Consider the following 25042-nt stretch of genomic DNA (forward strand, 5'->3'; position numbering starts at 1 on the left):
ACTCCATTTCTTTGACCAGTGAAGAACAATCTTTATGTGAAGGCCCCTTAACTCAAAAGGAATGTTTTGAAGCCCTGAAAAACAGGGAGTCCGACAAAACGCCAGGCACGGATGGACATCCTGCCGAATTCTTCAAAGTTTTTTGGAGAGATATTTCCTCTTTTCTAATCTCGGCTCTCAACTATGGTTTTGACTCTGGTCATCTCTCTGTAACACAACGGCGAGGGGTTATAAAGCTTATCCCTAAGAAAGATGCGGAATTATACTTTATCAAAAATTGGAGGCCTATTACCCTTTTAAACACTGATTACAAAATCGCAGCAAAAGCTATTGCAAACCGAATAAAACTAGTACTTCCAAACCTTGTCAACAACGATCAAACTGGATTTTTGAAAAACAGATTTATAGGCGAAAAATATTAGACTCATTGATGGTATTATCCAATATGTCACAGAAAAAAATATCCCGGGCTTGTTACTTTTTATTGACTTTGAAAAGGCCTTTGATTCTCTCGAATGGTCCTTCATACATGACACATTGAGATCCTACAGCTTCGGTGCTTCGCTAATTAACTGGGTGAAAACCCTGTATAGTCATACTGAAAGCTGTATTCTGAATAATGGATGGGCAAGTAACTTTTTTGATATTCAAAGAGGCGTCAGGCAAGTCTGCCTACTCTCACCTTATCTATTTATCCTATCGGCAGAGGTGCTTGCCACAGCAATTAGGAAAAATACCAACATAAAGGGAATCTCCGTAAATGGTGTGGAAATTAAGTTAAGTCAGTACGCCGATGACACAACACTTATATTAGACGGGTCACGTGAATCTCTCGTTTCATCTCTTGCAATGCTGGACGATTTTAGCAAAGTCTCTGGCCTCAGACTCAATGATAAGAAAACGGAGGCTCTATGGATCGGCGCAAGTATTGGAAATGATAAAATTCTATTATCGGGAAAAGAATTGAAATGGCCAAAAGACAAAGTAAAATCCCTAGGGTTATGGATTTCAACAGACTGCGAACTATCTGCATCTTTAAACTACAATGAGAAACTTGAAAAAGTTAAAGAAATCCTAAGATGCTGGAAATACCGTCGACTCACACTGATAGGGAAAATCACTGTTATCAAGTCATTAGTGGTCTCCCAATTAGTTTATCTACTCTCGCCTCTCTGCTCAAACTACAAGGTCTTAAACGAAATAAACGATTTCCTCTACACTTTTCTATGGAATAGTAAAGGCGACAAAATAAGACTGAAGGTAATGATCAATGACTTTGGTCTTGGTGGCCTAAAAATGATTGATATTAGCTCCTTCAATAAATCTCTCAAAATCACATGGATTAAAATATATATCGATAACAATAACAAAGGAAAATGGAAAATCTTTTTTGATAAAGAGCTTAAAAAATATGGCTGTCAAAGTTTTTTTTTCCTACAATCTCAATGTTAGAGACACCTTATCGACAATAACAACTTTCGACGTCTTTTTAAAAGAAATATTAGGAATCTGGGCAGAAGTTAACTTTGAGCCTGAAATAATGTCAAGAGAACACTTTCTGGATCAACAACTTTGGCATAACTCCCTAATAAAGATAGCCAACAAGACATTTTTTTTTAAAAACTGGTTTACAAAGGGAATAACTCTGGTAAAACACCTGTTAGGATCAGACAACACTTTTCTTTCATTAAATGACTTCTGCTGCAAGTATGAAATAGACCCTCGCCATCTCAGTTTCTACGGATTAATATCGGCTGTAAAGTCTCTTCGCAGTAATTCTAATTTTCAGAATGTACAAAACGCCAACTGCGAATTTGAGCCACTGACAACAAAAATTTTACAAGCCAAAAAAGCAACTACATTAATATATAAAAAACTGATTAGTAACAAGGGTTTAACCCCAGAGTCATCTCAAAAGAAATGGATAGAGGATTGTAGCCTACCAATAAATGACAACATACATTGGACTGATGCCTATCTCTTGGCTAAAAAATGCACGAAGAGCACTAAGCTGATAGAGTTTCAGTTTAAATTTTTACATAGACGTGTACCAACCAATAGCTTCTTATTTAGAATAGGCCTAAAGGATGATAAAAATTGCAGTTTTTGTCACACCTCCCCCGAGTCATTATGTAATTCATCTTTTCTGGTCATGCCACATAACATCTCACTTTTGGAATAAAGTTACTGAATGGCTGAAAAACTTAAATTTACTTCGTAGAGATTATATTTTGACGAACATTACTGCTTTGGGTCTGAGGCCAGACATCTCTCATTTTGTGCTTTTTATCAACTATTGTTTCCTTTTAGCACGATATCACATATGGCTCGCTAAAACAAAAGAAAACCATCCAAATCTTACGCATTTCATATGCACATTAAATCGAAATATGAAATAGAAACAAAATGTGGAGAAACAAAGAAATGGAAACCTCTTGCAGGATAAATGAAGATTTAATTATAACTTAAATTATAATATTTATACCTATCTCTATTTATCTCTTACGCATTAGCTTTCTCCTGATCTCCTGTCAGATGCATAGCTGATTGTACCTGTAATGTACCACATGCCTTTGATCTGTTATTGATGTTTTATGACCTAAGCTGGAAGGATAATTATGTATTTTTCTCTCCTTTTTTCTCTTTGCCACTGGCCGTTACTGTAGCTGTTAGTAGTGTACTGCATGTCATGTAAGTATTGTGTAATTAATATAAGTAGAGTAAATAATTAGTGCAATATTATGTAAATAGAGTTAGTGAGGTAATCGTATTTGTATTGTAAGTATTGTTTTCCTAGTGTTATCGTTAATAAAATTATTGAACCATTAAAAAAAAAAAAACATTATACTCAGTGGTAAAATCATCATCTTCGGTGCTCTTTTCGTTATGATCGTCACCAGGCTCCCAACAAACATTGGAGGTCAATAATCCCATGCAAACCTTCTGCGATTTCCCGCGTATTTTCGAATCTGAAAATGGCGGGAAGGTTTGCAATTATGACCTCCATTCTCAAGCGACAAAGTTATCCAACGGAGGTATTTGAAAAGGAGAAAATCACATCTGATGTAGTTCCACCGTTACCTGCAAACGAAATGAAGCAGCTGGGTACACCCCGAGGTGAGAACAAACTCGAACCGTTCGATGTCTTCGGTTTTTATTCATTTAAATTTTTGTATAGTATTATTATTCTTGTAATTTAATTTTATTGAAAGGCGTGTAATAAAGTCTGTGACACTTGTAAACGACTGTTGGTAAATTTGAAGCTCGGTTATGAATAAAGAAAATAATAAATCGCTAATAACTCTTGCACATTCGGAAAGGTAAAGGTACACGTTACTTAACGTCGGAAGTTCCTTTACTCTCTAGAGAGTACTCTCCCAGGAAGCCGACGGTGCGCTCATTTTACCCCCTCTTTCCATTAGTGCTCCGTTTTAAGGGTATTTAAAGCTACTTATGCTACACTGAAAGGAAAGAAGTCGAAACAAGGTTGTAAGATCCGTGGATCGAACTCAGGACCTTATGCACCAAGGCCGCGCACTAACCGACTGTGCCACCCTTGCTCCTTCAGGAGTCCAGTTTATTCTGTTCCGATTATTTGAAGGATATGTAATGATCTTTTTTACTTGGTGTTGACGTCCTAAAGTGACCCCCCATGCCATAGCCCATCGTGCTTAAATTATTGTCCCCGAGCAACTAGCTAGCGATGTGGTACCGGTGGTCAAGAGCTTGGTGACGGGTTAATAACAGTCCAGGTTCAAATCCTATGTCCATACACGTGGGTTATCTTTTAAAAAATATATGACCATTTTCCATAATCCATATCAAGCTTATAGTCTTCTAAATTCACGATAATAGTGAGTTCAGAGAAAATTACGACTTAACGATAATCGTGAATTCAAGGGGCGCGTGTAGCCACTCTCTGTCCGACCTGTACATGTCTTTAGTACACTTGATACCCTTTGAAAAATACAGTTCATGGCGGAGCTCTGCCGCGCCTTGATGACGCTCACGCGTGGAGAACCATTGTTGCGAAATATGGTAACCCATCGATGCGAGAAATTTGGGGTTTTGGTGATAACGTCATCCTAGGACCGTCTATCCGTACGTTCAACTTTTCATGTAAGCTAATGACCGAAATGTATGCTGGAACCTACGGTTTTTCGGCGGAAAGGTGCACGGCGAGCGTACTGCTTTCGCGTTTTAGTAGCACATGCAAAAAGTTTCAAGACACTGCAAAAAACAAGCTGAGTATTCTTTTTAATATGGGCTTATTTGCAGTTAACAAAAATTCCTCGCTCAAACTGAACGAAGCTCATCACACTCCATCTTCTCTGCGTGGCGTTTAATAACCAGTTCAAGTTCATTTGTTTGTAAAGAGCAAATGTTGTGCAATCCGCATAGAGAATATTAAAGTTTCTCTGCAGCTATGAAGGCACTGAGGATACTCAACAAAATGTAGAAAAATCATAACAAATTTTGTCTTTTAGGTTTTATATTTTGATTAAGAAAGATTACATCAAGTATTATAAGCAATATCTACGTCAAAACGAGTTATCGTAACTGCTCTACTGTGTAGATTTCCTAGTACACTCTATAGTGTACATTTTTCTAGACTTAAAAGACATTGCCACAAAACATACATCGCCTACATGAAATTAAATTACTCTTCTTATACTATTATCAAGCTAAGAGTGAAAATTTGATCTTCCTGTGCCGTTTCCGCAACAGCATTAGCATTGTTTCGTAAATGATAGGACTTTCAAAACTTTACTTAGAACCTGGATTTGCCTTCATTCTCAAATCAGAAGGACATTTATGAAGCTCTCTCTAGCAAGTGCAATATATACTGATAAAATATACTGACCAATATTGAGCTTACAGTGGTTTCCAACTCAGAACGCGGTGTTTACGAAACGCGTTTTTTGTTTTTAATTTCGACATTAATAAATTACTATAGTAGCCATCTTCTCTCCGTTGGAAAATTGATTATGGAGGTACTTTAAAATACAGAGATCTCTGTCAACCAAGCGTAAATTCAAAACCTCTATTATTGTGTTAACCCTGGAATATCTAAAATTGAAACTCTCTCCGCTTTTAATTGTCTAAACTACAATATTGCTTTTTAAAACGATTCAAATAAAGAAATTCTCATTGTAATGTGGAATTTCTTTTTACAGACAAAGGAATGTTTAAAGTCGGTTACGCTGAAGAACAAGAATCAGGAAAAAATGTACATCTATTCAAAAATATTAACACGATGGTTAATCCACTCGGTAACAATTATTTTTCCATCGTTAAGGACAGCTGTAGAAATTGGGCGAAAGAACTCTCCTGTCCCTGTCCCCTTTTCTTCAAACTTAGTTACAAACTCTCCGCTGAGTTTAAACACCTGCACTCGGTCATTAAGTGTATCACAAACCAGCAGATGTCCCACTCTGTCCACTGAAAGGCAGCATGGATTATTCAACTCCCCGTCCCCCATACCCTTATTACCAAATTTATAAAGAAACTCTCCCTCCCTATTAAAAACTTTTATACAGTGATCACCTCTGTCTGACACAATAAGATGGTTAACGTGCTGGATACAATGAAAGAGATTGATGAAAGAACCTTCAGTACGGATACTGCGCAAAAACAGACCATCAAGTGAAAATATTTTGATTAATTTGTTACCACTATCGGCAACCATAATATTGCCATCGCTGTCAATTGACAGGCCATAAGGAAACTGAAGCTGGTGATCCCGGCTTCCTTTCCGCCCAAACTGATTAAGATAATGACCCTCATCACTAAACAGTTGAACTCGGTGGTTGTTAACGTCTGCCACTATAATCTTATTGTCATGAAAAGCTATTCAAGCAGGAAAGTTAAACTCTCCCTGCTGATTACCCTTCTTACCAAACGATCTTAAGCTAGTTCCATTACTAGCAAATATCTGTACTCTGTTGTTATTACACTCGCTCACTGCAATCTCATCATTGTCATTCACAGCTACCCCCCAAGGACTGGAAAGCATTCCAGCATCCGATCCTGATTTTCCAAAGGATAACACGGGTCTGAAATGTCTGCGTTTGATATGAACCTCAAAAGGGCTGCCACGAACATGTTCTTCGTTGACTTTCACGGATGCCTGACATGCTCCGGATTCCTTGGAAAAATAGCTGATCTTGTAAGTACCATCTTTGTTATCTTGGATATGAGGCTTGATCGCACTGTCACGGCCTTCACAATTTCTGATTTCCAATGTCACGCGGTCATGTTCTTGGTAACATTGTCCTCTTTGTGTGTTCCTTACAACAATCTCAGCTTCAAGTCCAACAGTTCCTTCAGTGACCCCTTTTCCCTCAGCGCTAGATTTTTTCGAGCTCGTTTTGCTGATTAAACCAGGAATCCTGATTAAACCTAATTGTTGGACTTTTAGATCATCAAACAACTTTTTGTTCCTTTTAAAGAGAATAGTCATCACATGTCCGATGTCACAGTCCGCTGAATCTTCTTCAGCTTTTTCCTGAACTATTTTATCCAAAAATGTGTGGGGCTGCATGATTTGAGCGTTTGTGCTTCGCTTTAAAATCATTTGGGTTTTTTCAATATCTGCTTCTTGCATTTTCACGTCTTCTTCAATCTCGTGCCTTTGCTCTCCCAGGAGCTGCAACGATTCTCGCACTTTGTTTTCCACCTCATCAAAGATGTGATTCTTTTGCGCTTCAATGGCCGCAATGAAACTGTTGGCAAACTGCTGCACGTCGCTTTTCACTAGTGCGGCTTGTTCTTGAATTGAAATGCAGTTTTCATCAATTTTCGCAATACTTGTCATCTTCTCCTGCGCTCTTCGTTTCTTTGATTCAATTGCTGCATTGACTATCGATTTGCGTTCCTTTGCGGCATCTTCCAAAACAATTTTGGCGTGACCTTCGTGATCTGTTAGAGCACAAGCGTTGCAAATGGCTATTTTGCACTCCTGGCAGAAAAACTTCAGTTTTTTCTTCTCGTGTTTCCCACAAAGTGTCGGCTGCTTTAAAATGTTCTCGAAGTCCTCGTCTCGAAAGTCTTTCAAAGCCATAGCGTTGTGTTCGTTGAATGCTTTAAAACGGTTATGCAGAGGGAAGCAGTTGTCACACCAGAACGAACAACAAGTGAAGCAGTACGCAGATTCTCCGCTTGTCACTTTCTCGCAAAATCCACACTTGATGCCAATCGTATTGCATTCTGTGACAGGCAAAGCATCCAACAAACTGTTGGCGCAAAAGTTTGATCCTGAAGTTTCGCCTGCACTCTGGGCATGAAATAGTATCTCGAATTCCGCTCGTTTGTTGAATCCTTTGCAGGCAATGAAGGCAAAAACTGTGTAAGCAAGGAAGCTGCTTTGGATTAGTGAACCTGGTCGTACATACAGGACAACAAAGGTGTTCATGAATATTGTCTAGAAAGGTTTTGATATCCATGATAAACGCAGAGAAGTATGGATTTCCTGTTAAATACGCCTTAAAATGGGCAAAACATCTCCACCAAATAAAATGTCTTAAGTCAAGTATTTTAATATCCTGGACTTCTTAGAAATTCACGTCATCAAAATGTCACGTTTGTTATGAATTCTTTATGCCAACAAAAGCCTATTAATTAATTAAGGTGATGTTTGTAATTCAGCTTGAAAGAGAGGTTTAGAGGACAAAGACAAAGGAAAGTGGGTGATATGTAAATATCTTTCACGTTTGTATTGTTTTTGTCCTAACTGCCTCACTATCAAGCTGAATATTGATATTTCGAAAATGGCCTATTGTTGCTGTTTGGTTAATTAATTCATATTTCATCTGTTGCCATCCGAGGCCTCTCACGGGAAAGGGGCAGAGTGATTTTTGCCGTGTCATAACTGCGCTGCCAAATCTGATGAGAAATTCAGTACCGTATCATAACTGCTTTGCTAAATCTGATGAAAAATTCAGTACCGTGTCATAACTGCTCTGCTAAATCTGATGAGAAATTCAGTACCGTATAATAACTGCTCTACTAAATCTGATGAAAAATTCAGTACCGTGTCATAACTGCTCTCTGGCTGCTCTGCTAAATCTGATGAGAAATTCAGTCCTGTGTCATAACTGCGATGCCAAATCTGATGAGAAATTCAGTACCGTATCATAACTGCTCTGCTAAATCTCATGAGAAATTCAGTACCGTGTCATAACTGCTCTGCTAAATCTCATGAGAAATTCAGTGCTGGGAATACGAAGCATCACGGAAAACCTCAAACTCTCCCTCTCGTAATCATTTTGCTTTATTTATGGCATTTTCATCGTAAGCAATCCAAAGTCCTCACATGCGGGCGTTTTGACCTTAAAAATGCAATAAACATCCTGCATTTTCCTTTGTCGATACCACTCAGACGTTTTTTTGAATATTTAGACATGCGTAACTGAAATTCGTCATCGATTCCTATTTCGCATACAACTTATTCATGTCTCCCGGTGAGTAAAAATCAGTGAAAAATGTCATAGTTACAAAACGACTACCAATGAGCAATTTTATCCACGCGAAAGTGCTCAGAGTTGCCCCAAATTATATGATTGGGTGCAAATAGTCCGAATTCGTCACTGACCCGTGAGCAAAACACCAAAACAAATATTCCACTCGGAAACTTTTCAGCGGCACCGCACAATAATCTTGTGTTCGGGAGAGTCAAACTATTCTAACTCGGAATTTCGGTCATTTCGGTCGAATTTTCGGTCATTTCAATTTTCAGACCACACCGAGAGAAATTGTCGTACTAGGTGATAAAACCATCTCTTTAGGCAGTCTTTATACATTATAACGAGCCTAGAAATATCTCTAAAAGGCTTTTGGCTTAATCTGCTCGTTGGGTGCCCTTTACTTCTTGCATGTTCTAGGCTCTCGATGGTCAGGACGAAAAAAGGACGAAAGAAAATTGTGGCGAGGGCCAGAAAAAGCCGAGTGAAAATTGGAGCAGTGGGCACCCTACTACCCCAGTCTGCACTCGGCTTTTTCTCGCCCTCGCCACAATTTCGCTCGTCCGAACCCACCGACTATGAAACTTGTGATGGAACACCCCCTGCAGGCGAAACAGCTGGAAAATGGCAGAGAAATGCTTTGCAAAGTGTAAATTCACGACGGCGTCTAAAGCAAAAGGTCTTCCTGTGGGCATTTTTCGTCTATTCTCTCCTTTTGTTTCAGTAAACCAATCTGGCAACATGGGCACGTGACTGAATACTGTCGACGACAATTTTGCAATAGGAATTTCAGTTCAAAGCAACAGAGAAATCCGTGAGTGAAATGCAACGTATCCACTAGATCTTTATCTTTTATTAAATTGGATAATCTTTTCGAAACAAACCTTCCTCCATTTCCCCGTAGCAAGTCAGTTCAGCTTCGTTTTGAAAAGGAGTCTAGGTGTAATTGGAACAGAGTTAACTGAATAGAGGGTAATGTGAAGTGCTAGATTTCTATCCCATATGAACCATGTGAGCGTTAGCCCTACTGATGGAAATGGGCCCACACAAGGACAGAGAGAAAAACTCTGACCAGGGTGGGAATTGAACCCACCACCCTCGGGTTAGATCTCCGCCGCTCTACCGACTGAGCTACAAGGTCAGACGGGAGCAGACCGTGGGAACTGAAGACGCCAAAGTCACGGCAATGAACATGTACAAGTACAAGGAAAGGTTACGTTTTATACAAACGTTGGCCGTGTAGCACTTATATTTTAAACAGAGTTAACTGAATAGAGGGTAATGTGAAGTGCTAGATTTCTATCCCATATGAACCATGTGAGATCTAACCCGAGGGTCGTGGGTTCAATTCCCACCCTGGTCAGAGTTTTTCTCTCTGTCCTTGTGTGGGCCCATTTCCATCAGTAGGGCTAACGCTCACATGGTTCATATGGGATAGAAATCTAGCACTTCACATTACCCTCTATTCAGTTAACTCTGTTTAAAATATAAGTGCTACACGGCCAACGTTTGTATAAAACGTAACCTTTCCTTGTAGGTGTAATTGGAGTTTGTCTTAACGTGAAAGTAACACTGGTTACCACCACGACGCTTAAGTCACGTCGTAAATGGTTCATTATTTACACCAATTGGCTGATAGTTAAATTCCATATCGGCAAGAAATGACGAGGTAAGAGAGCGGATCCCCATGCCCCATCATAGTTTTTCAAAATCTATTTTTAGTTTCACAAAGATATTTTAAGTTCTCATACCCAATGTCGCGCGGTTAGATGATCAGGGCCTGGGAGAGACTTTTATCGCTTTTTGCTTTGTATAGCCACAGTCACTTTCCCTTTTGTCCATTAAAAGTTTTTCCCCTTTTCAAAATTAAAGCTTTTAGATTCGTCGACGAATACGATCCCCAGCATGGAGACCATTTTTGTTCATAAGCTGCTCAAGCCGCTCATATTTAAAATTTCATTTCGTGATTATAGCTGGCCAATCAGGTTCCTCTCTAAAAATAGCTGCGTAGCTGCCCACCATGTGGTAAAATAAGATTTTAAAGAACAATTACTGGATGATGCCCAAGTAGGGGGAATCCATTCTCTTACTTCATCAGATTGCATCCTCTCTTGATATCGATTGTTATCATGTCGGTCACCAAATATTCCACCCCTTTAAGCAGTTCATATATGTTCCATTTCATATATCATAACATATCTATTCATTTCATATATCATTTCATCGATAATAGAGACTGTTGGCATTTGACAATGAAAGAATTCAACAAGTTAATCGTCCTTCAGGTTAAAGTTAGTAAAACGGCGATAATTTGAGTTTCAGGTCGGGAGAAGTATTTGTTCCCATGCAAAAATGCAATTCCGCCTTTGACATGCAGTTTGACAACTACTTATCAATAGAAGGAATTTTCGTTAAACCCTTTATCGTCATTTTGAACGCACAGGAAATAACAGCAAAGATTCAGTGGTAAGAAGCAGTTATTCAGTAGAATTGTAGTTTCGACATGCATTTCAAGCTGGTTATTCCACTGAGGGCTTTTCAAAATACTCATGGCTTGACAGGTTAACTTTGGAATCCTCCAAAGAAGTAAGCATCTCTCAAACCTCAAGGGTAGAAAACTTTCTTTAAAGCTGTCTGCAGATCACGGAAATTTTTCTTTAAGTTCACACTGAGCAGAATGCACTGCTTCTATTTCAGAACGAATAAAATTGATTTACTAATAAATAAACCAGTCTACGTCTGAGTGGGTTTGGCACTTTTTGAGCACCTCAAAACGAGCTTGAACACCACATAACAATTACATGATACAAAAACCAATGGGACAAGCGGACCGCAGCCTCTGATTTAAAAAAAAGAAAGCTGACCAGATAGAGCACCAATTTACAAAAACAAGTCTTAGAATAGCGCTAAGGTTTTATTCATTAAATCACCGATTTTAACCTGTTAGTTCTATTACCATAAATGGTAAAAAGAAAGAATAACAAAAAAGCTGGCCGCTTTTTGCCTACGGGTAGCGGTACACCATCCAACCCCCCAAATTATTCACCTCAAATTATTCGAATCACTGTTCGCGCGTGGGTTTTTCTTAGAAGTTTGCTCCTTTGGGAATTAGCTCATGCTAACATTTACAAATTCGAATTCGAGGCTTGGTGTTGAAATTAGTATTCTATTGCACAACACTCTCTTTCACGCTCAGCCTGATAAGGTATGGGTAGAAAGTTGATCCAGCGTTTAGGAGGCGATAGCTTGTACCCGTGTGCTCGGACACGAATTTACCCGCAAGAGGGTGGGTGTGGAGGGCCGTTCCCCCTTTCCTCCTTCGCGCTGGAAAACTGAGAGACTGAACGAGAAAACAACGGACCCTGTATTTATTGTTATCCTGGGGTGCGAAAAACACGTGCAACTCCTGCCATGTGTTTATTTGGCAGTTCTGTGTGATATCATGCTTCGCGCTTTATTGTCGAGCATTGTGAATAGGAAGTCAGACGTCGTCACGGATAAGGGTGCTTCATAGCACAGTTGGTACAGCATTGCTCCGTCATCGCGGAGGTCGATGGATTCAAATCCCGTTAAAGCCACCTTAATTCGCAAGGATCACTTCTCTCTTATAAGTAGATACATTTATTTCATCGTTGCGATACCGCTTTAAAACGCCTCACAACTTTCGGAACACATAGAAGAAATTCTGGTACCAAAATCCCCCCGAAAATTGGCAGGGATTTGGAGGAAAGTACGTATTGTATGTGCATATAGTGAAGACGGAATGAGACGGAATGGCGCTGTCCTGCGGGATGGTGGAGAAGTGGAAGGGAAGGGGGGGGGCAAGAGCATGCTACACCTCATGTCAAAATAGCTTGCCTCAATAAGTTCTTTGACTTTCTCTCTCTTCATGTCATCATTAAATTTTGCTGCCAAAAGCAGACAGGAACCTGAAGTTAAAAATAAGGGCAAATTCAAGATCGACTGCCGGGTTCCCAATAAGACGTCTACAGCGTGGTTAGTTAGTCATTTGCCAAGACCACAGTGTGGCCCAGTAGTTAGGGCACGTGCCTTGAGATTTGAAACTCAATCTGATCACCTGTTGAATTTAATAAACCTGGTAGTCTCTGATTCAACTTCTCGGTTGCACTTGTAAATAACGAACTTGTTGTTATTGTTCTGTTTTGTTCTGTGTCTTTGGCCCTGAAAAGTTATTGTCCCCGAGCAACTAGCGATGTGGTACCGGTGGTCAAGAGGTTGGTGACGGGTTAATAACAGTCCAGGTTCAAATCCTATGTCCATACACGTGGGTTATCTTTTAAAAAATATATGACCATTTTCCATAATCCATATCAAGCTTATAGTCTTCTAAATTCACGATAATAGTGAGTTCAGAGAAAATTACGACTTAACGATAATCGTGAATTCAAGGGGCGCGTGTAGCCACTCTCTGTCCGACCTGTACATGTCTTTAGTACACTTGATACCCTTTGAAAAATACAGTTCATGGCGGAGCTCTGCCGCGCCTTGATGACGCTCACGCGTGGAGAACCATTGTTGCGAAATATGGTAACCCATAGATGCGAGAAATTTGGGGTTTTGGTGATAACGTCATCCTAGGACCGTCTATCCGTACGTTCAACTTTTCATGTAAGCTAATGACCGAAATGTATGCTGGAACCTACGGTTTTTCGGCGGAAAGGTGCATGGCGAGCGTACTGCTTTCGCGTTTTAGTAGCACATGCAAAAAGTTTCAAGACAACCAAAAAACAAGCTGAGTACTCTTTTTAACATGGGCTTATTTGCAGTTAACAAAAATTCCTCGCTCAAACTGAACGAAGCTCATCACACTCCGTCTTCTCTGCGTGGCGTTTAATAACCAGTTCAAGTTCATTTGTTTGTAAAGAGCAAAGGTTGTGCAATCCGCATAGAGAATATTAAAGTTTCTCTGCAGCTATGAAGGCACTGAGGATACTCAACAAAATGTAGAAAAATCATAACAAATTTTGTCTTTTAGTTTTTATATTTTGATTAAGAAAGATTACATCAAGTATTATATATAAGCAATACCTACGTCAAAACTAGTTATCGTAACTGCTCTACTGTGTAGATTTCCTAGTACACTCTATAGTGTACCTTTTTCTAGACTTAAAAGATATTGCCACAAAACATACATCGCCTACATGAAATTAAATTACTCTTCCCAAGGTATGACTCTATATGTTGTCATGGAAAACCTGAGCTACGTTTTCCTATTGTTCTGGCACCAACATGGCCGTCTTATCACGTGAGTGCAATCAAAGAATCGAAACCATCTCAAGAAGTGCACGCTCGTATCCTCAAACTCCAGCCCTACAAGACTCCTACCTTTCTCCATTGCTCCCAAAGCGACTGTCCAATTCACTTTAATAATCCAATATTAATGCTAGTTTATGTAATTTGTTTCCAAATGTTTTCTACATGCAACGCCGTAGCGCCTATTTGGGTAGACTTTCATAAACCGGACTAAAATGGCGGATTGCAAAGAAACCATTGTTATAGGCCACTTCGGAAAATACTATAATACTCTTTGTTTGTCACCCCAAAATTTGCGTAAGCACTGTTTCCAGTTTCTCCTGGGATTACTACTGTCCCAAGAGAAAACGAAAACAATGCTTATGCAAAATTTGGGGTGACAAACAAAGTGTATTATCAAGTGAAGCTATGATCTTCGCAGTTATGAACGCAATTTTTACAACTGCGTAAAGAAGCCTGAAAAATTCAGGACTTCAACGGGGTTTGAACCCGTGACCTCGCGATTCCGGTGCGACGCTCTACCCAACTGAGCTATGAAGCCACTGACGTTGGGAGCTGGTCATTTGTGGGTTCCAATGGTCCCGTGAGGAATGAATCAATGATGAAATGGTATATGAAATGAATCATATATGAACTGCGGATCTGAAATCAAGTGAAGCTATGATCTTCGCAGTTATGAACGCAGTTTTTACAATTGCGAAAGGAACATGAAAATTTTGCAGTTCATATATGATTCATTTCATATACCATTTCATCATTGATTCATTCCTAACGGGACCATTGGAACCTATGCAGTTCATATATGATTCATTTCATATACCATTTCATCAAAGAGTATTATGGTATTTTCCGAAGTGGCCTATAACGATTAGGCCTTGCCAATTAGGTATTGTTAAGTTCACTTTGTTCTTTTGTTTTATGGACATTAATCATTTCAGATCCGGTATATGAAAGACCAGGCGCATAATTGTAGTTAACAACACCCGTCTTCATTCCGTGGTGTTTACTAACCAGTTTTTCGAGAAGCCGTTTGTTTGTAAAAGAGGAAATGTTGTCAATCCACAAAGAGATTTAATCTCTTTGTGGATTCTATTACATTTGCTCTAGTTTAACGTAACGTTCAAACAACGATCAGCAGTGTTTTATCGGGGTAAAAACTCGAGGCGAAGCCGAGTGTTTTTAGACCAGATAAAATTTTTGAACTGCTTCAAAAAGTGTGTAACTTTGGAATCCACACATTGGTGCAAAATGTGCGAGAAGAAAATTAGCATACAAGAAAAACAACCTGTGTCTTATTATTATGCTTTATTCACCTTATTCCAAAATGGCCACCATTTCAGTATTCTTTTGTTCGCTTGCAAATTAGCCCTTGTTGCCTCGTTCACGGTGAAATATTCTTTTGAATTTTAATTTTAAGTACGAGGCAACAAGGGCTAATTTGCAAGCAAACAAAAGAATACTATAATGACGGCCATTTTGCAATAAGGTGTATATAAAGAATAATAATGAGGAATGTTCTGTCGCTTTTTAAAGCTCGTGCACGTGAAGTTTTATAGGTGAGCTGATAGGCTGTTTTGCTCATGAATTATTAATGAATTTTTAATGCAGCCATGAAAGACATGGAAGCAACTGAGGGATACTCGACAGAGGGTAGAAAAATCACAACAGATTCGCCTTTTACGTTTTATTGTGATTAAGCGAGGTTACACCAAGTATTAAGCAATACCTACGTCAGTGTCAAAACGGGTTATCGTAACTGCTCTACAGTGTACATATATTGCTAAAATATTGCTACAAAACACACATCGCCTACAATAAATTAAATTTTCAGAGAGTGCTTAGGCCTAATCACTGAAACGAGGGCTTAGGCTTAATCAACAAATTATTGCTATATTGACTGTGAGTCCATTGACTCATGACTCATGATTCATTGACTCATTTGACTCATAAAACATGCGTTCTCTTTTCCAAAAGTCTCGTTCAGTGCACCGGGCACTTGTGATGCAATGCCTCCCCTCTTTCAAAGCGGGTATTATGTGAAGATGATTTGAAACGGATGATTTGGATGAATTATCAAGCTCGATCTAAACAGCGGTGGATAAAAGAAGCAGATGTCGAATTCTCTCTTAGCTTAATAATCTCTTCCTCAAACAAGTGTAATATATGCGAATAAAATATTACAGCGCTTAAGAACTGATAGTCCAGCTGTTATCGTCCAAAATTGTTCACTTTGATGATAAAAGAATGAAACTTTGCCAGTTTACTATCATCCCTAAGACCATCATTTTGTGATATGGAGCCAGCTGAAATTCGCTAATGGTGATGAGTACTGCGCATGCCTTAAAAATCGTCAACATGGAAACCAGGCTGAAAATTAAACCCTCCAAAAATGCCATTTTTAAGGTAACTTTGACAAGACAATCACGTCTGTATCATTGCTTCTGATCTTTATTCGCTTATGACCTGACAAGCTGGCATCTAATACATGAACCATAATGCGAGTGTCTGCCTCTTCATGGATGCAAGGTTGTAGTACAGGCAGTTCCATTCTGTTGGTTGTTGACAAGACACCGTCACCATGCGTGGTATAGATTTCTTTTCCATCGGGGATTGTCAAGGTAACCACCTAGAAACAACAATAGTTGCCAATAAATTCCTATCTATCCAGATGATTGTTATATTCACTGATACTATCACCGAGACTGTATTTATATTGAAGCTTTTATTGAAGAGATTTTATTGTACATCATGTAGTCATTGTTCTTACCTTGTTTGCAAGAAACTTAAACAGCTCATCCTTGTTTTGGTCTACTCTCAGGAACCCTTTCCAATCAGACGGAATTCGAGTTCTCTTTTCCCGCGCAGATCGCTTTAAGGAGTCCGAAACATACACGTCCCACACAAGATCAACTCTGATTACAGATTCTAGCTGTTTCATGACATAAGGTGCAAATACAGCATCAAAGTACTCTTCGAAGGTAAGCGCTGTTTTTGGTGGCAACATCTGAACGATAACAGCGCCATCTAAAATGACTGCATCCACCATTGGACTCTCTGTGTTTGTTGTCGAGGGATTGGGAAAGCACTTTACCAGATCTGCTTTTTGTCCTCCTCTGAGACTGCCCATTTGGGATAGGGATGGAGGCCATGGCTGGTTCTCATACTTGAAGAACTCTTCCAGATTGCCATCTCGACTTTGACATGCTATGTACAACCTCGAAAAAAGCGCACAGTCCTCCTTCAAAATTTCTACTTTGGCTTTGTCTTTTGAAAGGATCTTCTTGCCTTGAGTGCTGAATGTAGGTAGGTTATTTTTCTTCAGAGGATCTGTAATAAGTTTGCTTCTGTCAACGAATCGTTCTTTGACAAAGGTGTTGAACTATTCCTCTCCAATCCTTGACACAGTCTGAACAGAGCTAACAACAGCTGCATCCATGACATCCTTCGTGCGGATTGCAATTAACTCAAGACCTTCATCTGTGAACGGGTTGCCCATTTCTTCATAAGACGAAATAAGACTTTTTACATCTTTAGCAAATGCACTCTGGAAGCCATGTTTCTGTTCGTGGTGGTGATGATCTTCAGTGGAAGATATGTTGCCTTCAAACTCTTCTACCATTCGTGCTAATTCAGGGCCTGCGACCATCCATCTCCTCAAAGCTGCGGGGTTTTCTGTGAGTCCCACGGCACCTCCTTCTCCTTTGACCCCAGCATTAACCTGTTCATGAGCATGATCCAGCGCTATAGAAGAAAAGCACCTCTTTGTCTTGTGAACTACGAAAGAGCCTTTGCAGAATTGTGCGTGAACATGTGGATGTTTGCCTGGAAGTTCGCACATGTCTCGGTAATGTACAGAGAGCCATCTGGCGTAGTTGGGATGATCCAGTGCAAAGAACCATGGTAAAATCTGTTTAATGGCATTGACATGCATGGAAAAGTTGGCTTCTCTGAAAGCTCTCACAAGCTTAAGACAACAGAGCTGCAAATCTAGTACACCAGCCCAGTACAAAAACTGTGGGGACTTTCTTTGTGAATCTTCCTTCCATTCTTGAAATGACTTTACTTGCTGATTGTCATCAACTTTGGCGAGATATTCCTCATATCTCTTACTCATCAGTAGGTTAAGACTGGCTGCGGTCACTTGATGTGCCCGCCGTGTTCGAGTTAGATGACTTGCTGCGAGGAATGAATCAGCCACGCCTTGTGTCGCCACTCCTGCATTGCAAAGAGCCTCTGCCCAGCCGCTAAAGTTCAACCACTTGCCCAGCATTTTGAAGGCTGCCATTTCTATATGGAGTCCACCAAGCATGATGACGTATTGATCTTCATTGTAAATTTCACCCAGTGTCCACTGAATTTGCTTGGCCAAGGCAAACAGTGGTTGGTCTACAGCAATTACTGGAATTTGGGAGGGGTTGATATGCTGCACAGCAGACTTGATCACTTTCATGGAATGAGCTATCATGGCCAATGAATGAGCATTTTCAAAAAACATCGGTAGGAGAGAAATGATGGCAGGCTCATGACTTGGCAGAGAGGATTTTGAGGCACAATATGCTGCCCACGATATAAAATCGCTTTTGTTAAGTTCTTCCTTTGAGAGAAGTTCCTTAGCATTATCTAGCCAGTCTATTTCACGATCAGATTCGCTGTTGGATGAAGCTTGATGTTGAGATGTAAGCTGCCCAGTGGTCTCTGGGACACGGAGCTGCCCTGAGGGTAGAGCCACGAATGGTACTTCACTGTAACTTGATGGCAATTGGGCTATCTTCTTAGAGGTGGAACTTTTTGTTGGGTCAAAGACATCAGTGGCTCTATCGTTTCCCCTCTCCTCAGTAGTCGGGTGCTGTACTAGCGAAATTGCAGTACCGTGGAATGAATCATGGGCGCTGATTGAACTGGGGTTGTGGTCTATATTGTCAACCGCTGCGGTAGTGAATAGTCCCTCTCTGAGTTTAGACGGGCATACGACTCCTTCCCTCTCGTACCGTCCTATAACGCTGTTAGTGATTTCAGTAGATATAGAAAGCAGCCTGTCATGCGAGGTGCATATTCCCAGCTTGTAAAATCTGTCTATAAGAGACTTGCCCCTCGTGGTTCCATGAATTTTCAATGCTGCATAGATGGGTAGCGGGCATTCTCTTGCTCTGATGTGATGTGTGCTACCTGTAGAATCAGGACGATCACGAACTCGCGATACACTGTTGAATACCACTAGCTGGCTTACTGTCAGACACGCTTGACTGTCGGCGGGGTCTATCTTGGTTGTCGGGCCTTTGATAATCATGCATATCAACGTTTTCAGGGATGCTGGAATAGCATTTCTCTGGCATTCTGGCTCAAATGTGCCATTAAATGAGTTCTTTATCTGTAGAATATCTCTTCTTACAATATTTGCTGCTTTTGCAAGGTGCTGAGCCTCTGAATCTTTGTCTTTTGCTTCCTTTAACACATCACCGATTTCATGTTTTAAGGCCAACAGTACTTCTCTTCCTTGCGTATGAGCTGTAAGGTCAGGAAAAGCTGCCAGTACTCTATCCTTCAATCTAGTAGCATTAATTTTCCCTGGCTCAATTCCAAGTTCTTGCAATTTGGAGGAGAAAAATCTCACCAGATCTGATAGCTTTAGCACCGCAATATTTTCAATTTCAAGACTTTCGTCGACATAGGCGATGAGTTCTGCAAAGGCAAGTTCATCTAATTCGACTTGTGATTTCACAGTATGCTTTGTAGTTGGTGAATTCGACTGTCTTGCTCGATTATACAGGCCAACTAAGCACTTTGCATGGTACCTTGCCTCAATTGCTATCAAATCTCCAGCAGATAGCTTAGCTATAAGCTTGCTATCATTCAACAGAAAGGCACATTCCCTGACTTTTTGATCTACTTCAAGGGTGGAAGCAGCATGAAGATTTAGCTGACTATCAACTGTATCGCAAAAAAAACAGTGGCTCTCTCCATGGAATCTTGGAACACTAGATCGTCTGGCTTTCACAGGACTGGAAATGCATTCTCCGATTCCCATTTCATCTTTACCATTCTTTTCTACTTTTGATATCTCAGCCAGTTTTCTTTTTTTCGCACGCTCTAACTTTGTATTACTGAAAAGATCCCTACATGACTTGTGCCATGACGCCTTTTTATCTAGAAACGTCCGTTCGATTCCATTTCCCGCGTCTAGCAATTTGACATCTAATGCTGCAGGCTCTATACCGAGGTTTTGAAATTCCTTAAGATTATTGACAAACGAAGTGTAGCCGGCACCAGCATCTTTTCTCTTCGAGTTGGCAGGACATTGCAGATCTTCTTTTGTACTCTTTTGGCAAATAATGCATTGATGCCAATCCATGATTTAATAAATAGCTGAAATAAGATTCGCCGCATTATTTTAGTTAACAATAATGACTTGCCCAGCTCTTTCATGATCGATAATCATTGAACGGAAACGTATTGGTTCAAAATGTCTACCTGGAGTTTCTTCATCATCTATAAGATAACACCTTGTATCAAACAAAAATAAAAGTTTGTTCTATAAAATTAAAAAAAAGGAAAAATCCTTACCTGCAATGACTGTAAGTTCACATGGAGGCTGCCATCTTGAAAACCGTGAGAAGCATAGGTTCTAGTCCCCAGTAATGTGAGTTTAAAGCAATCCATTGAGAAGTTTTTTTTTAACAAAAAGCACATAATGTTCATTTTTTCAGTTATCTTTTTATATCACATTATAACTTGTCCTTGTTTAAACTTCCTAGCAAAACACAGTATGTTTTGCATGCTTTGATCCCGCCTCCTTTTCAAGTAATTTGTTTTTACGAACATATTATTGCCCCGCAGAGCGTTATGTTTTTACCTTGGCTGCTTCTTTACTGAAAGCAACCAGAGTAATGACTAATCTACAATACTAACTCAAAAATCACATGGAAACCCAAACTGGCTTGTATATACAAACTGTATCCACAGGCATCCTACTCAGTCCCATGTAAGTTTCCAGTAAGTAGGTCACGTGACACCATTTTAAGTTTTACAACATCTGTTATGACCCCCTCGTCAGTATAAAAAGTTAAATTGTATCAAGTGACCTTAAAAATGGCAATTTCGAAGGGTTTCACTTCCAGCCTCGTTTCCGTGTTGGTAATTTTAACACCTGCGCAGTACTCAGCCCCATTAACGAATTTTCGCTGGCTCCATATCAAAAAATGATGGTCTTAGGGATAGTAGTAATCTGGCAAAGTTTCATTCTTTTATCATCAAAGTGAACAATTCAGCATATTTTTGGACGATAACAGCTGGACTATGAGTACGCGGTGTTTTTAAAACACCTAACATTGATAAATCAGTGTAAAAGCCATCTCCTCTCCGTTGGTTAAAATAAAAGGAATTTGTTCTTTGTGGTTAATGGAAACAATTTTCAGCCAAAATTCTTTAGATCGGCCTGTCTTTGATTGTGGAGATTAAGGCAACTCGCAAACATACAGGACCAAATTTTGATTATGCATGCTGGGGTACTTTTATAATTAAGAGATCTCAGACAACCACTAACGCGTAAATTCAAAACCTCTATAATACATTGTTTTAACCCTGAAATATGTAAAATTGAAGCTCTATGCGCTTTAAACTACACTACAATACTACGTTTAAAAACGATTCAAATGAAGAAATCCTCATTGTAATGGAGAACTTTATTACCAACAAAGGAATTTTAAAGTCGCCGACGCTAAATGACAAGAATCAGGCAGGAAAAGTTATACATCTATTCAAAAATCTGAACACGATGTTTATCAAATTCGGTGACAATTATTTTACCATCCCTAAGGACTGCTGTAGAAACTGGGTGAATGATCTCTCCTCCCCTTGTATCACTTACCCGAAACTTAGTTACAAACTCTCCGCTGAGTTTAAACACCTGCACTCGGTCATTGCTGGTATCACAAACCAGCAGATGTCGCGCTCTGTCCACTGACAGGCAGCTAGGGTTCTTGAACTCCCCGTCCCCCTTCCCCTGCTTTCCAAATTTATAAAGAAACTCTCCCTCCCTATTAAAAACTTTTATACAGTGATCACCTCTGTCTGACACAATAAGATAGTTATCGTGTTGGATACAATGAATGGGATTGATGAAAGAACCTTCAGTACCGATACTGCGCAAAAACCGACCATGGAGTGAAAAGATTTTGATTAATCTGTTATCATAATCGGCAACAATAATGTTGCCATCGCTGTCAATCGACAGGCCACAAGGAGTCTGAAGCTGGTGATCCCGGCTTCCTTTTCCTCCAAACTGATTAAGAAAATGACCCTCATCACTAAACAGTTGAACTCGGTGGTTACTGTCTGCCACTATAATCTTATTATCATGAAAAGCTATCCCAGCAGGAAAGTTAAACTCTCCCTGCTGATTACCCTTTTTACCAAACGATCTTAAGTGAGTTGCATTACTAGTAAATATCTGTACTCTGTGGTTACCAACCTCACTCACTGCAATCTCATCTTTGTCATTCACTGCTACCCCCCAAGGTTTACAAGGCATTCCAGCATCCGAACCTTGTTGTCCAAAGGATAACACGCGTCTGAACTGCCTGTGTTTGACTTGAACCTCAAAAGGGCTGCCACGAACATGTTCTCCATTAACTTTTACGGATGCCTGACATGTTCCGATTTCTTTGGCAAAATAGTTAATCTTGTAAGTGCCATCTTTGTTATCTTGTATTTGAGGCTTGATCGCACTGTCACGGCCTTCACGAGTTTTGATTTCCAATGTCACGCAATCACGTTCTTGGTGACATTGTTCTCTTTGTGTGTTCCTTGTTGTTACAACAACCTCAGCTTTAAGTCCAACAGTTCCTTCGCGGATTCCCTTTCCCTCGGCGCTCGAGTCTTTCGGGATAGTTTTGGTGATAAAACTTTCAAAACAGCCTATATGTTGGATCTTTAGATCATCAAACAACTTTTCGTTCCCTTTAAAGACAAAAGCCACAACTTGTTGGATGTCGGGGTTACCTGAATCTTTTTCTTCAGCTTTTTCCTGAACTATTTTGTCCAGAAATTCATGGGGCTGCATGATTTGAGCGTTTGTGCTTCGCTTTACAATCATTTCGGTTTTTTCAATTTCTGTTTCTTGCATTTTCACGTCTTCTTCAATCTCGTGTCTTTGCTCTCCTAGAAGCTGCAACGATTCTCGCACTTTGTTTTCCACCTCATCAAAGATGTGATTCTTTTGCGCTTCAATGGCTGCAATGAAACTGTCGGCAAACAGCTGCACGTCGCTTTTCACTCGTGCGGCTTGTTCTTGAATTGAAACGCAGTTTTCATCAATTTTCGCAGTCCTTGTCAACTTCTCCTGCGCTCTTCGTTTCTTTGATTCAATTGCTGCATTGACTATCGATTTGCGTTCCTTTGCGGCATCTTCCAAAACAATCTTGGCGTGACCTTCGTGATCTGTAAGAGCACAAGCGTTGCAAATGGCTATTTTGCACTCTTGACAGAAAAACTTCAGTTTTTTCTTCTCGTGTTTCCCGCAAAGAGTCGGCTGATTTAAAATACTCTCAAAGTCTTCGTCTCGAAAGTCTTTCAAAGCCAATACGTGGTGTTCTTTATTGCTCCTTAGCCCGTTATGCAGAGGGAGGCAGTCACCACACCAGAACGAACAACAAGTGAAGCAGTACGCAGATTCTCCGCTTGTTTTCTCGCAATTTCCACACTTGATGCCGCTCGTATTGCACTCTGTGACAGGCAAAGCATCCAACAAACTGTTGACGCGAAAGTTTGTTGGAAAAGCGTTAAGATCACCGTTTCCAGGGATCCTGAAGTTTCGCCTGCACTCGGGGCATGAAATAGTGTCTCGAATTCCGCTCGTTTGTTGAATCCTTTGCAGGCAATGAAGGCAAAAACTGTGTAAGCAAGGAAGCTGCTTTGGATTAGTGAACCTGGTCATACATACAGGACAACAAACGTGTTCATGAATATTGTCTAGAAAGGTTTTGATATCCATGACCGACGCAGAGAAGCATGGACTTCCGTGTTGAACTCGCGTTAAAATGAACAAAACATCTGTGTGACTTTGGTTGATTGTTGGCTGGTTTTGTGATCTAAACCAATTAAAATGTCTGAAGTCAAGTGTTTCAATATCCCGGATTTCATAGAAATTTACGTCATCAAAGTGTCACGTTGATGTTGCCCAGTGCATTTCTAAGGGTGAAAATGTTTGCTACAGAAGCACAGAAAGGGTAAACACGGCATAAAGAAGGCATGTCTTGATTTTTCAGCATAGCCGATGTATTTTTTTTTTTTAATTGGACATAAAGTAAATAACATATACAAACAAAGATGGTACGTTATAAATAACAGTTGTGGTATAAAAAGAAAACATTTTCTCAATACCATCTACTAGATAGAGGGGTTATAGGATGGCACAATTTTCTAATTTCCATTGCAAATAAATCTTGTTAATAAAATCCTTAAGATCAATTTTTTTTCCAATACCTTACAAAGATAAATATATTTTTTCTGATATAGAAGAAGTATGCCAAGTCTGCGTTTTTGGGGAATAGTCAAGTTGAAAGTAAGGAGGTTCTCCAAGAACATATAACAAACAAGCTGATTGCTAGTGAGAGTATCTTTGTGTTCACGGTGTGTGCCATTGAACCACCCAAGCGTAAGGCTGTATAGAAAGAAGTGGAATCAGGAATCTTCTTCTACTCTAAAAATCTCAGAGGACGCAAGTTTAGATCTCATTATTTCACGTTGTAAAAACTATTATAAACTAATAACTGAGAAATCTACTGCTGTCCCAATTTCTATTAAGACGGCTTGGGAGAAGCAATTTCCTGTGATTTAAGATAATTGGCAAAAGGGGTTTACACTTCACTGACACTTATGCCGCTTCTAAAGATAATAAATTAAGACAGTTTTCCTGTAAGTTTTTGCATAGAATTACGACTAGAAAAGAGTTGAAAAGATTTAAATTGTCTGATGACGATCTCTGTCCTCGATGTTAAAATACACAAAACACACAAAAAAAACTGATCCCACTCGGAAACTTCTCAGCGGCACCCAACACGAATCTTCGGTGAAACGTGTTCGGGAGAGTCAAACCCCCCGCAGGCGAAAGAGCTGGAAAATGGCAGAGAAATGCTTTGCAAAGTGCGAAATTCACGACGGCGTCAAAAGCAAAAGATCTTCCTGTGGGACGTTGTCGTCTATTCTCAGTCTCCTTTAGTTTCAGTAAACCAATATGGCAACCTGGTCACGTGACTGAACTCTGTCGATGACAATTTTGCAATAGGAATTTCAGTTCAAAGCAACAGAGA

At 39.8% G+C, this 25042-nt stretch overlaps 2 protein-coding genes across 3 annotated transcripts; both read right to left on the reverse strand.

Moving 5' to 3' along the window:
- Positions 1-5854: 5854 nt before the first annotated feature.
- On the reverse strand, positions 5855-7063 carry LOC137975719 (E3 ubiquitin-protein ligase TRIM71-like). Its single transcript, XM_068822882.1, has one exon. The coding sequence runs from the start codon at positions 7061-7063 to the stop codon at positions 5855-5857; it is 1209 nt and encodes a 402-aa protein (XP_068678983.1).
- An 87-nt stretch (positions 7064-7150) lies between these two features.
- On the reverse strand, positions 7151-23770 carry LOC137975716 (E3 ubiquitin-protein ligase TRIM71-like). Of its 2 annotated transcripts, XM_068822879.1 has the most exons (3): positions 22204-23770; positions 8033-8110; positions 7151-7344 (listed from the first exon to the last, which is right to left on the reverse strand). In XM_068822879.1, the coding sequence occupies exons 1-3, from the start codon at positions 23722-23724 to the stop codon at positions 7165-7167; spliced, it is 1779 nt and encodes a 592-aa protein (XP_068678980.1). In that variant the 5' UTR covers positions 23725-23770; the 3' UTR covers positions 7151-7164. The 2 variants fall into 2 exon arrangements, with proteins under 2 accessions (XP_068678980.1, XP_068678979.1); XM_068822878.1 differs by lacking the exons at positions 7151-7344; positions 8033-8110 and having other exon boundaries at positions 21397-23770.
- Positions 23771-25042: the final 1272 nt, after the last annotated feature.

Source organism: Montipora foliosa, chromosome 11 (genome assembly GCF_036669935.1).
Source record: "Montipora foliosa isolate CH-2021 chromosome 11, ASM3666993v2, whole genome shotgun sequence".
Classification (NCBI taxonomy): domain Eukaryota; kingdom Metazoa; phylum Cnidaria; class Anthozoa; order Scleractinia; family Acroporidae; genus Montipora; species Montipora foliosa.

What these genes read in the sequence shown, in the direction of transcription:
- LOC137975719 (XM_068822882.1), bottom strand. Translation starts at nt 7,063, where the DNA reads ATGGCTTTGAAAGACTTTCGAGACGAGGACTTCGAGAACATTTTAAAG.
- LOC137975716 (XM_068822878.1), bottom strand. Translation starts at nt 23,724, where the DNA reads ATGGATATCAAAACCTTTCTAGACAATATTCATGAACACGTTTGTTGT.